Source organism: Numida meleagris, chromosome 5 (genome assembly GCF_002078875.1).
Source record: "Numida meleagris isolate 19003 breed g44 Domestic line chromosome 5, NumMel1.0, whole genome shotgun sequence".
Lineage (NCBI taxonomy): Eukaryota > Metazoa > Chordata > Aves > Galliformes > Numididae > Numida > Numida meleagris.
The window spans coordinates 38,459,506-38,472,688 of record NC_034413.1 but is presented as its reverse complement, the minus strand read 5'-3'; the positions used below and the strand labels follow the sequence as shown (position 1 = coordinate 38,472,688).

At 42.5% G+C, this 13,183-nt stretch overlaps 1 protein-coding gene across 2 annotated transcripts in view; it reads left to right on the top strand.

Annotated features, from left to right (window-relative positions):
* Window positions 6,282-13,183, top strand: part of CPS1 (carbamoyl-phosphate synthase 1) — a 97,780-nt gene continuing 90,878 nt past the window's right edge. For both annotated transcript variants that reach the window (XM_021397692.1, XM_021397691.1), the window contains exon 1: window positions 6,282-7,607. In XM_021397692.1, the coding sequence (XP_021253367.1) occupies window positions 7,569-7,607 (39 nt within the window). In that variant the 5' untranslated portion in view covers window positions 6,282-7,568. The remainder of the gene's footprint in view (window positions 7,608-13,183) is intronic.

Below are 13,183 nucleotides of genomic sequence, written 5' to 3'. Positions count from 1 at the left end.
GATCTGGACAGGCTGGATCTCAGGGCTGAAGCCAGTGGGATGAGGTTCAACAAGACCAAGTGCCGGGTCCTGCACTTTGGCCGCAATAACCCCAGGCAACGCTACAGGCTCGGAGCAGAGTGGCTGGAAGGTTGTGTGGAGGAAACAGACCTGGGGGTATTAGTCGACGCTCAGCTGAGCATGAGCCAGCAGTGTGCCCAGGTGGCCAAGAAGGCCAATGGCATCCTGGCTTGCATCAGAAATAGAGTTGCCAGTAGGAGTAGGGAAGTCATTGTCCCTCTGTACTCAGCCCTAGTGAGGCCCCACCTCGAGTACTGTGTCCAGTTTTGGGCCCCTCACTGCAAGAAAGACATTGAGGCCCTGGAGCGTGTTCAGAGGAGGGCGACAAAGCTGGTGAGGGGTCTGGAGCACAGGCCTTATGAGGAGCGGCTGAGGGAGCTGGGATTGTTCAGTCTGGACAAGAGGAGGCTCAGGGGAGACCTTATCGCTCTCTGTAACTACCTGAAGGGAGGTTGTAGTGAGCTGGGGGTCAGCCTCTTCTCTCTTGTAACTAGTGACAGGATGAGGGGGAATGGCTTCAAGTTGCGCCAGGGGAGATTTAGGCTGGACATTAGGAAACACTACTTTTCTGAAAGAGTGGTCAGGCGCTGGAATGGGCTGCCCAGGGAAGTGGTGGAGTCACCATCCCTGGAGGTGTTCAAGAAACATTTAGATATAGCGTTGGGAGACATAGTTTAGTGGGGTTATTGGTGGTAGGTGGATGGTTGGACTGGATGATCTTGTAGGTCTTTTCCAACCTAGCTAATTCTATGATTCTATGATTCTATCTCACAATGGGTCACTGCCTGGAATGCAGGAACAGAGCTTTCTGTGTGCTGGAGAGTTTCTTGTTCTCCTTGTCTTTCATATATATTGCCATGTTTTTGTTTTCAAATTGTTTTTTGTTTTTCAAGCTAAATTGTTAAGGATTGAAAATATTTTGCCAACTCATAATGCTGATTAAACAAAGGGCTGGTTTCCTTGCTAAGTTTTCAACCTCATGGTTTCCATCCTCAGATACCAGTTCTCATTCTTGTGACTCCTCTTGTGATGCAGATGAATGGAAGTGAAATGCATTGCTTGTAGTATAGATGTACCTGTAATACTGAAGCTGTTTCTCCTCTTGGATTCTGCACTGCAGTTAACTCCACTGTAATTTCTGTATCCTTTACAGGGCATTTTCAAAACAGCAAGCAAACAAGGAGAAACCTGATGCGCATGGAGGGACTCTTCCTGAAGAAGGCTCTTGGATTCCGGGAACAGCGGAGTGCTGATTATTGACACTTAAAATATATGCTCCTCTGCAGATTATCTCTTGTTCAGTTGGCTACTTTGGTTGATACTGTTTCCATATTGAATGACTGAAGATACAGTAACATGGTTCTTTTCTGACAGGCCCAAGCCTGAAGCGGAAGAAAAAAAAAAGGAAAGCAGAGGTCATTTAGGTCATTTGCCTTTGTTAAAGTCAATGCTGTGCCCAAGTCGTGAAGCTCATGAGCTTCTGTTCTGAGCCTGTCTTTGTGCTGGATGAATTTTGAACCCACGAAAAGCAATTTCAGGTTGGCTTGTGAAGGACTGAGTAGAACAATTGGCGCAGATGTGGCTTTAGTGCCTCTGTGTTCTTCAGCCTTGGAGCAATATGATGAAAGTGCCCCGTATCTATTATTTTAGGCATGTAGAAGGTGGGAAAAGGGAGTGTGTAACACCACAACATTTTCTGTGTGGTAAGTTTGAAAGCCAAAATGTCAAAATATGAGGATTTCCTCATTCTTCATTATTTTGCTTGGGTGATTCTTAGTTATTACTTATTTGCCCTCTGGAGAAGCCTAGAAATAGTCACACTGTGACATTTCTGGTGAGGATACAAGCAATGAAAAGCAGAAATTCATTTCCGTTCCCCTCCTGATCATCTGTGAACTAGAGGAGAGTATCCATTAGGTGACTGGCAGGATGGATGAAATTGTTGTTAGGGACCATTACCAGAGAACTCTGTGGCTAATGTATCAAAATGGATGCGATCCCAACAGAAGGAACTTAGTTGTGCGATGCAGAGATTTAGTGCATCTTTAGCTGCACCTTTGGAACCCTTGCCCTGGAAAAGGCAGAATTAGCTGCAGAAAGCAATCTGAATGGGTTGTGCTACAGGCATATTAGTAGCTCATGCTGGTGCTTAAACACAGTGCTCCATGTTGCTTCCAAAATCTCCTTCTTCTGTGGACTCTTGCTGTTGAAGCAGCTTCAGACTTTTCTGCTTCACCTACCCAGATATTGAATCTTCTGCCTATGAAATTTCAGTGTGTCTGTGGAGGGAAGCTCGTAGTGGGATGGTTATGGTAAACACTAGAAGTAGAGTTGTTTGGAGCATACCCATATTGCTGTTCTACTTTCTGGATCGCACAGGTAAAGGGGTTAGGGTCAAAGCTCTGACGGAAAGTGCATTTTGCCAAGATGAGGTTGTGCTGTAAGGGTGAGGGGAGGAGCGGGGCTGGGGCAAAGCCAGGAACCTGGATGGACAGACTAGTTAAGCTTCATGCACAGCAGCAGAGTAAAAAGCTCGGGTCTTTTCCAGGGTCATGCTGGGTCTGGCTTGAAACCAGTTGCTCCTGTTGATGCTGGAAATCAGACCCATGCTGCCTAAATCCAGCTTGCAGATTCTTCACAGCACGCTCTTAAGGGTGCTGCAGCTGGAGGGGGATTGTGGGGAAGGGGAGGAGAGGGAGAATTTTGTTGTCTGGAAAGGTTAAATGTGATTTCTGGAGTGCACAACTGGCTGTCTCCCTGACAGGAACAGGAAAGAGGTAGCACTCGTGTAAAGCACTCTTTTGCAGTTGATGTTCCTAATGACATTACCATCTATGCTGCCTATCAGCTGATACGGTCTTTCCCCTGTATCATTTCTAAGTAGTGTGTGCTTAGTTCAAATGGGGCTTCCTGTTCCTGCGACTTCTTGCTGCTCAGGTGCAAACTGTAATGCTCAGACAGCAGCAAGTTGTAGCACAGTTGCCCTTGGGCTTTCTGCACTGCTTGGAAGAGTTTAGCAGAGCTTCTTCACAAAGTCATCTCTTGATAAGCTTTCTCACTGTGGACAGTACTTAGTTTTGGTGGATTTTTTGGGGTTAGTGCAACTGCACCTGAAACCTCCAGTGCTCGTCCCACTCCACGTCTGCTGGGGATTTGTGTCCTCTTTATAGGTGTGCAATAAAAACTGTTGTCTGAAAAGCATATACTCTCTCTAAGCTAACTGGTCTTTGTGAGGAAAAGCCTTTTTCTGGGATTTTCTCTAAGGAAAATGCTACTGTAAAGGCATGTATTGATGGATGAGAATGGTAGTAGAACCACAGTGTAGATGAAGTGTCTCTCATCTCCATGGAGCGCAATGAGTCTGACAGTTAATTCCCTTGCTCTTAAAGTTTCCATGCTATTATAAAGATGCTAGCTGAATAGGCAGAATTGGAGTTCTTGGGTTAAAGTTCTGAAAACTTACTTGAGAGCATCAGTTATTTTTTCAAGTCTCATTGCTCTCCTCTCTAAAAAATGTTTCGTGGTTGGTCAGAATCATGTTCCTTCTCTGCTTCCCAGCTAAATGACATTATAGATCTGTATAGCAGGAGTTTGCTGTCCTCTTTAAAGAGAGAGAGCCGTCCTCAGGCAAGTATACCTGCCTAGTGGCATATCCATCTGTAAGTGCTTCAGTGCCTAGCCCTGTGTACAGGGCCTGAAGCTTTTAATCCTCACCCTCCAAGAAACCACGGGAAGAGGACCAAGAAGTAGGAGTAAGAAGGAAAAAAATCACAGACAAATGATAGAAAACCCTCTTGCTTTGCAAACCCTTCCTATCTGGAGCACCAGGCATGAAACAACAATGAAAATGTTGATTGATCAGGGATGGTGCATATACGATGAGAGGCCAAGGTCATGTTAAGTAACACCTGTGACATGTTAGCTTTCCCTCCCACCAAAACCAGGGACATCCAGCACTGCACAGACCAGTGCTAAAGGGTAAAAAGAAAAACAAACCTGAACTGGAGAGAAATGCTGTGCATTTCCTTTCCAAAAAGTCACTATCTTTATTCCAAAGGGAATATTAATTCATTAAGTTTTTGAAGTTTGGGAAGAAACTTTGTGGGAAATTTTCTACATCTTCTTATGTGACATTTGTTGTAGTTAAAAAAAAATTGCTAGAGCCTGTTATTAGCAAAGTATCTCCTGCTTAGAACAAGTCGGGTTTGTCGACCGTGAGATAATGCTTTTCACAAATACACAAGGTGTTAGCCTGTCAACTAATCACTGAGAGTGGTCACACATTCTACTGTTCCAGTGGAGCTGCTTTTTTTCCTGAGCCTAGCCGTAGGCCTGGCCCATTCATGCGTGCTGGAACAGTGAGCTTTTGGTTTTGTTAGTTTTTGTTATTTTTACTTACAGGGGACTGGTGATAATATAATTGTCCCCAATGTCCTACCAGTTGCAGTTACTGTGAGTTGATTTTCATAGTCCTTAGCTGTGAGGTCCTGTTGTTCCAGGCAGTGTACATCTATAATGTATTCTTCTGTTCTGTTGCTTATCTCATCTGATGGATGCTTGCTCTCTCTCCTCAATTCCTGACGTTGCTTTTGGATCCTCATACTCATAGATCTGAGGTCACAGATCCTGTGATGGGTCTGGCCAACATCCTCTGTAGATGCCTACTCTGAGTTTGGATCCAGTGGTTCTCCCATGTCAGAATTTGGTTATAAATGTTGTGGTTTCATTGAAGTTAAATCTAACTGGGGGGAAAAAACAAGTACTATGACAAAGAGCAAAATGACAGATTTTGCTCGTGGTCATAATATGTGAATGTGTGCACGTGCACACAAACGTGGGTATGTGTGCATAAATTAGAAGCTCAGGGACTGTTTATGTTGCAGCCTTCATTCTAGATAAAAATCTATTTATTTGTAGTCTAATCAAGGGCAAGGCAGTTTTGTTTTCCTTTGTTAGAGCAAACACTAGGCTGTGATAATCTATCACATATTCAGCCATGATAGCACTGCCACAGAAGGAAGCAAGCATAATGAGAATCATCCTAAGCGAATGTAGCTAATCTTGCATTGTAAGGTCATGCTATTTTTAAGCTGTATAAAGGATGTGTAGCGTGGGAGAGACTGTTTGTGTAGCCCTTCTGATTTGCTTTTATTTCATACAGCCAGTTTGGCTCTTCTGGCTACACTCAGTTTTAGCCAACTAAGGGTTTTCTGAAGTTGGCCTTTTGGGATAATGTGAGTCTCTCTCAGATATGGCAAGGGTTTTTCTCTGTTTTCTTCAAGTCAGCTGATCTAAGAGGAGCTGCTAATCCCAGTGGCAATGGAATTCGACCCATTTTTCAAGACTTTGATTCTTTTTCTTTCGCTGAAGATAAGAGCCTTATCTTTGTTAAGTTTGGGTGAAGCACAGACTCCGTATTCCAGACAGCAGATCAGCACACCCTGAGCTGCTCAGGCCTGAAAGAAGTTTAATCTCCTTGAAAATGGATTTTCTCTAACCTGGGAATAGATATAACAGTCTTCTTGTCAAGCATTATATAAACCTTACTGGCCAAAAGGCTGTCTTGATCACAGCTTATACAGAACATTTGGAAAAGTAGGGAAGTGCGATAGTGGGCAGAGCTAACAAGGAATTTACCCCTATCCCCTCCCCCCTCCCTTCTTTAAAGACTGTCTTTGATGTGACCTTGGCTTGAGATTTTCAATTTTTTTGTTACCGTATTTTTTCTTTTTACAAAATCAGAAGTCTTAATATTGTTTCAAAGTACCATGTAGGATGAAAAAATTGCAGGACGTGTTGATTGATCATGAATGCTTTTGTGTCCTGAATCCCTTTGGTATTTGTTGCTGCCCCAGATATGTTGGAGGCATATTTCCTTCATTTCATGAGGCCGTGCATTGGGCATGAAAGTTTATTTCCAAAGCTGTTTACCTTGCAGCCCCGAGTTACTGCTTGCTGTCAGGTAGGCCAGATTTACATTTTGCGAAGGGAAGTGAAACTACATTCTGGTTTGATTCTGATACTTTTTGACACTTCAATTAAAATACCAGAATAAAAGTTTTCATTTATTTCTTAAATGAAATTTACTTTCTGGTTTCTGTTCTGAAAACAAAAATGTTAGGAAAAATTTCATTTTAAAGGTGAGAATTACATTTCATAGAATCATAGAATGCTTGGGTTGGAAGGGACTTTTAAGATCATCTAATTCTAACCCCCCTGCTTTAGGCAGGGACACCTCCCTCTACACCAGGTTGCTCACAGGCCCATCCAGCCTGGCCTTGAATGCTTCCAGGGAGGGGGCATTCACAACCTCGCTGGGCAACCCGTTCAGTGCCTCACAGCCGTCATAATAAAGAATTTCTTCCTAATATCTACTCTAAAACATTTATCTAATGTCATAATATCTAGTCTAAAATATTTCTCTCACACTCTACTTTCTTTAAATAGGGTTGCACAGAAGTTCAAATAACCAGTTGCACTTTTCCGTTAAAACCAGATTTTGGACAACTCTGTTTAAAACAGTTGTTATTTTGTTTGTTTGAACTCCTGAACAAAAAGTGGTGTTCAATCAGATCTAGAAAGATGTTTCAAGTTATAAGTTACTTCTTTCCATCCACAAGTACGAATGTCTCCATTTTTTTCTTTGGACTGAGGCATTTGTTAGCCAAAGACCCATGAGGAAAACAGGCTGAATTCTGCACTGTATCCCAAGCCCTTGCCAGCTGGAGGTTTGTGCATCTTATTCAAAGGATAATTGTACTTTGTGAGTCCATTAATGTAAGTTGTCTCAAGGCTCAGAGGTGTAAGTTCTCTTTCAACAAGGCATTAACATTTTTCTCCATGAGGATGGCAGGACTGGGACTTAGGAACAAGATTTCTTTATGGTGTTATACCCAGATTTCACCCTCTTTTTCATACTGAGTATTCCCTTCTGCATTACGCAGTCATGCTTCAGTAGTATGCTTCCTGCCATTTCTAGTGCGAGGTGTAGTCAGCAGAGATGGGCAGTCAGAATCTGTCCATGCAGGAAAGAGCATAAAGTAGAAAAGAACATGAAAACAAGGGGAAAAGGTGTTAAGATGTGTGTTAATTCTGCTGCTTTTCAGGGAAACATGTGCAAGCCACTTAGAGCTATCAACAAAATCTTTGCATCATTGTCTTCAGAAGCAGGAAAACTGCTCTTGTATTCTCTCAATATTTAGGTGTCTTTGGCTAGTAGACACAGAGGATGAAACATAAATGAGTGTGAAAAGAAAAGGCAAACAAAAATAAAGCATCTGATCATCCAGCTGATCTGATATGAACTTGCCATCGTTATGATGGCTGAGAGATTTTTCCAGATGTTCTCCCTAACAGTGTTTTCTCAACCATGTTATTCAGTTGCTTTTTTTTTTTCTTCAACGGGAAGGCCTTTCTCAGTGACACTCAGAGCTGGAAAGTGCAGATTTTCTGAAACTCTCTCCTGGATAAAATGGTCTGCGTAAGGAAACTATGGAGTGGCCTTGTGGATGAGTGTAGAAGATACTGCCCTGATACATTTTAATCTGGTATGTAAAACTGCGCATTTAAAGTCTTTATGGTTAAATGATGCTGTGCTTGCAAAGTTGTTCATGACTTTAAGGGATAGAGCTGGTGAAGGCAGCATGCCTGTTTGTAAAGGAAGGCATCAGTTGCCCTATCGTGCTGATTTGTCATTGATTGACAAATCACAGGGGTCACAGAGATTTTGGAGGAATTATGGATGTATGCTATGAACCACCAAAGCCACACTATGTGGGTAGTGTCCCCTGCAAATCAGCAACAGCTGATTTGTTTGGTCTTACTTTTTGTCATGGTCCTGTGAGTGAGAAGTAATGGTGAGAACTGAACTCCTGCAGGCAGGGAGGGACACTTCTTTCCTCTGAAGTGTCCTCAAAGGAGAGCAGCTTTCAACACCTACAGAATGTAGTGGGCAGGAGGGTCACATGAAGTAGCTGGGAAAACCGCAGACGGAAGTGCAAAGCAAAAAGCCTGGTCTTGGAGGTAGAAAGGATTAGGGACTGGAGAGGACTGGGCAGTTTGCAGCAGCACAAGAAGGCACTGAGATGGCTGGAAAACAAGCTCTGCAAGCAAGGGCACAACTACAAGGAAACTGGGAAGCCAGGAGAAGGAGCAGTCTGTTTATTACTCCTGTTCTTGTCTGTTTTGTCACTTAAAATTTTTCCCATCTAAGAAAAATCAATCATTCTAGTTTGTTTGATCGTGTTTTTTATTGGTTTAAAAGCAATTTGGTCTTCTTTGAGAAGCTTAGGGAAGAGTAAAACTTAGGGCTAGTCCTAGGTTATTTGAGCTATTGTCAAACCCATTCTCTGCTTTACTGAGACTGGAGTAGTGCGATGAAAGTTTATCCGAGTGTATTCAGGTCAGTGGTAGAATAATGTATAAAGAAAAGTCAACAATCAGCAATGTTTGGCTTTTTGAATAACTATCAATCTCTCCATATCTGGGGAATCAAACAAGTGGATTTTTAATAAGGTTTATTTGACTTGTCAGTAAGACAAGTGAAGACAGTGGTTATCAATTTTCAAGCTGCGTGAAGGCACTCTGAAACAATTAAAGCTCATGCAGACTTGACTGTGTGCTGTTTACACAAAATGCATCTGAGACTAAAATGGAAGAGAAATTGCTACAGACAAACTTAGATCTTTTTATTTTCACTTATGTGCAGCGTACCTCTGTCAAAGTACTAGTTCTCGGGAGCTGTCAGGTTCCAGGTGTTGCAGAATGGATTAGCCATTCCCCAAAATTGTGATGCACTAACCTGAATGTATTGTTCTGCCAGCTTTCACAAACTTTCCCACTCGTATCTCTGGATGTGCAGCATGATTCATGTGATGTGAATTCCCAAGTGCAGGATAATGCCAGGCTTGCCTTTGAAGCAGGTGTGCAGTTGAGCTGCGTGCCTGCAGGAGACCTGCTGTTTCCACAAAACTTAAATTTTCACATGTGAGTTCTAGACAGTCAGTCTGTGCAGGCACGGTGGATACAGACAGTATCTCTAGCCACCCAGAAGCTGCAAACAAATATACAAAACTGACAGTTTCTTCTAATGCAGGATTTCTGTTTGAAGAAGAGGATCTGGCAAGACTTCAATTCGCAGTCATTTGAAATGTAACTTTTCTATTTATCTCCCGTGCTGAAGTTAGTATCACATCCTGAAATTCTTTATCGCATCTACAAACCATTTTTGCTTCTTAATTGAGGGCTGAAGTTCTCTAATAATGAGCTGATATTGTTTGGTTGTACTTTGGGAAAAAGAAAAAATGACAGGATGTACAATTATGTGAGTCAGTAAGGATGAATCAAAATGCAGCACCCAGATCTGAAGATTGTCTTTTGATCTACCGTGAACGTCTTCTATTAAAATTTAACATACAACTTTCCTCAGACCTCCTTTTAAAAGAGGAAGATCTATGATGGGGAGAGAGCCAAAGGGCGAGGCGTCTACTTGATACTCCTTTCAGCTTATCTCCATTCACTCAGGTTAACGTCAGTCTTAATTTTAAAATTCTTTGCTTGTGATACTTTGCATCGCAGTTGAAGTGTTTTTTAAATATTGTGGGTTTTGCTTGAAATGCTTCATTTGATTTGAGATTGGCTCAAAGCAGCAGATCTGCAAGTGTAACTGAGCATACTTTCTCTCCTGCAGCAATCCAAGAGGAACAGGTGATGGGAATGCGGGGATGCTGTTAGTTCATTTGCACATGAACAAGACAATTTTACTTTATTCCTCCTCTATCTACACCAAAAATATTAAGTGATGTTCTCTGAGGTAAACAGGTTTAATAGAGCTGTTAGCAGTATGCTGTGAACAGAAATTGTTACCTACCTTAAATTTACAGTTACATTCGCAGTGCTTATCTTGTTTGATAAACTCCTGATTAGAAAATCATAAAGTCATCTTAGAATGGCTTGGTTTGGAATGGGCCTTTAGAGATCATCCAGTTCCAACCCAGTTGCCATGGGCTGGTTGCCATCCACCAGATTAGGCTGCCCAGGGCCCCCAGCCCCAACCTGGCCTTGAGCACCTCCAGGGATGAACATCCCCAAGCCCTTCTCTGCAGGGCTGCTCTCAAGGAGTTGTTCTCCCAGTCTGTCCACATACCTGGGTTTGCCCCGACCCAAGTGCAACACCTTGCACTTGGCCTTATTGAACCTCATTAGGTTCATGTAGGCCCATTTCTCAAGCCTACCCAGGTCCCTCTGCATAACATCCCTTCCTTCTGTCATACCAGCTAATCTTGGTGTCATCAGCAAACCTGCTGAGGGAGTACTCAATCCCACTATCCAGGTCATTGGTAAAGATGTTGAAGAGGTTTGGGAAATCTTAGTATAATTCACATGCTTTTGAAACTCTTTCTCTAAGTTCCTTCAGAAGCAAGTGGACCTTCTCTTGGAATGGAAGGCAGTGTTTCCAAATCACTTTGAAGGTTTTTCTGCTGGATAAGAGAAGGAGGAGAGCATTTGTCTTTTTCCCTATGGCAAGAGAGAATTTCATTCTTGCTGGCACCTTCAAGTACTTTGCTTTTCCACTCAATATTTTTGGAGCGTGTTTTAGTCAGAGCGAGACATGGTGGTCAGAAATCAGATGCAGCCTGACAGATGGCAGGAGAGATTTCCAAAGACATCTGAAGGACACTTGGGAAAAAGTTCTCTCTAATCTCAGCTATAGATGAGTCCAAGCAATTTCTCTAGACTGCTTATTATACTGGTCCCAGCCCAGGGAGATTTATGCTACTGAAGCTCTGTTGAAGGGCAGTTACCTGGGACTTGCACTGGCATGGATCTGGGCCAGCATGCCCACAAGTTGGCTCTATTTCTTGTCTTTTGAGTGAGAATAGAACTGGTTGTGTGTTTTGTTGTTGTTTTTTGTATGGAGAAATTGAAAATGACAGTCATTTTCCTGCAATAACTGTAAAAGTTGATAGGGATATATAGATCTGCTACTGGAATCTGCAAAGAGAGCTGAATAATGCTAAGATTAGGTGGAGAGAGTGTGATAGTTGTAGCAGGCGGTCTAGATAATCTCCACATTTTATTTATTTTTTTACCTTTTGTCATAGATTTGAAAAGGAGCACAAAATTCAGAGCTTCATAAGATTACCCTATCTCCATGTTCAGAATCGTAGTCCAAATTTGTCCTTTCAGCATTAAGAACTGTTAAGAATTTCTGTGTATTTGGAGAACTTTCTTTAAGTTCTTCCTGAGGAAAGTACTAGGCCGTCCCTGCAAGTAACAAGGAGTGCAGTCTAGGGAGTGGTGGTAGCTGTGCAGAAATGCATTGCTGCTTTCCTGCTCCTGGGTTTACTCCAAGACACTACAGTGATGTGGTCAAAATCACATCACTTGGGCTGCTGTGAGTCTCAGGCATGCTTGTCCTCTGTGAATCAGAGGAGTTGGAAATTGGTACTCATGGTCTGAGCATTACCTTCACGTTGAGTTTGCGCCGTAGAGTCATGACCATGAGCTGTGCATGGAACAAAACAGTGCTGAAGACAGAGCATGTGGTGTCCTGTGATGGGCATGAATGAAATCATGCAGGGCAAGCAAGTCCAGCTTCCCCTTGTCAACATTTGCCTCTATGATCCCAGATCTAATGTGATCTGCTGTCCCACAGCTACTATGTTGTAAAGTTGCAAGTTTGCAGCAAGCATTCCCTTCCTGTGGAGGTCTGTTTAGTTTTGTCTGGTGAGCAGTTCTTCTCCTTTCCTTTAACAGTCACTTGCTGCACTCCAGGAAGTGAGTGAGTGCAACAGGGAAGTCCTGCAGGTCCTGCTTATAGCAGAGCTTTCCAGCTGCGATGAGCGGCTTCGGGAGCTCCAACTTTGGCATGCCAATCTAGGGGCACCTAAATTGGACTTCAAGTGCTCTCTGAGCACTTCTTTTCTGAAAATCAGGTGGTTTGTTTTAAGCCTTTGAAAAATGTAGGGACTTAGCTTTCTCTGAATATCTGAGCCCTGGGGATTTACAAAGCCACAGACCACTGACTTTGTTTGATTTTATGGTACAGTGGTGCTGTATGATGAATTTCATTTGTAAACAGAAAAAGCTCTTCATTCTAATGAGCACTTTCCTCTCCTTGCCTTGTTCCCTGTCTGCATAGAATATAGTATAAATGAATTTGAAACAAAATGCAGTCTGCCTTTTTCTAAATATTTATGCTGAAGGTTAGGAAGCATAACTTGTGTGTACTTCTTTATTTCTCACTATTTGAGCTGCTCTTGTCTGAGTGATCATCTGCCTTTACATTCCCAATTTCTCTGATATGTGTCCTTCTTCCAGAGTGCCTGCCCAAGCTTAATTTCCTGAATGGACTTTACAGATTCAAGTAATATACTGGCGGGCAAGTTTTAAGCCTGTGCAGTGTGGTTGCATTTCCAGAAAACCACTGGTCTCTGCGTTATTTTCTTCATTCTTCTATGCTTGGTTTCTTTTTCCTCATTGATTCCTCATTTCTTATTGACTCTACCTCTACTGAAGGCATTTATTTGTTAAATGCAGCACATATTTAGTGTCTGTCCAAACCACTGAAGGCTTGTTTGTATGTGGACAGGCTTTTTGGAAATGAGGCTTCTACGTTTGAGGCCTGTTACGTTTGCTGGCCTTAGAGTCAGATCAAAACTATCTCCTTTCTATCTTTTCTATCTGTATTTAGTTGAATCTGTCTGCCTCATTGTGCAGCCACATTAAAATTCATGGAGTGAAAGGACAGATTTAGGACTTAGCAGCTAGGATAGTTATATTAGCACTGCGGATTGATTCTGGTTCAAATACGTGTATATGTAGGACCCAAAGTGACCTCACTGCTGTTGGTAGAGGTAGATGGAGTGCAGAATTTGCCCTTCAGTATATCCATAATGAAAGTAAGTTCTTGTAACCTTCTAAACACTGCATATGACATTTGTGGCAGTATAAAGCCAAAGTAATGTGAATTGTGACTTTAGAAGAAAACTGGCTTCTGAATTGCATGTGTGAATGCATTTCATAGAATCATAGGATTAGCTAGGTTGGAAAAGACCTACAAGATCACCTAGTCCAACCATCCACCTACCACCAACAACCCCACTAAACCATGTCTCCCAAC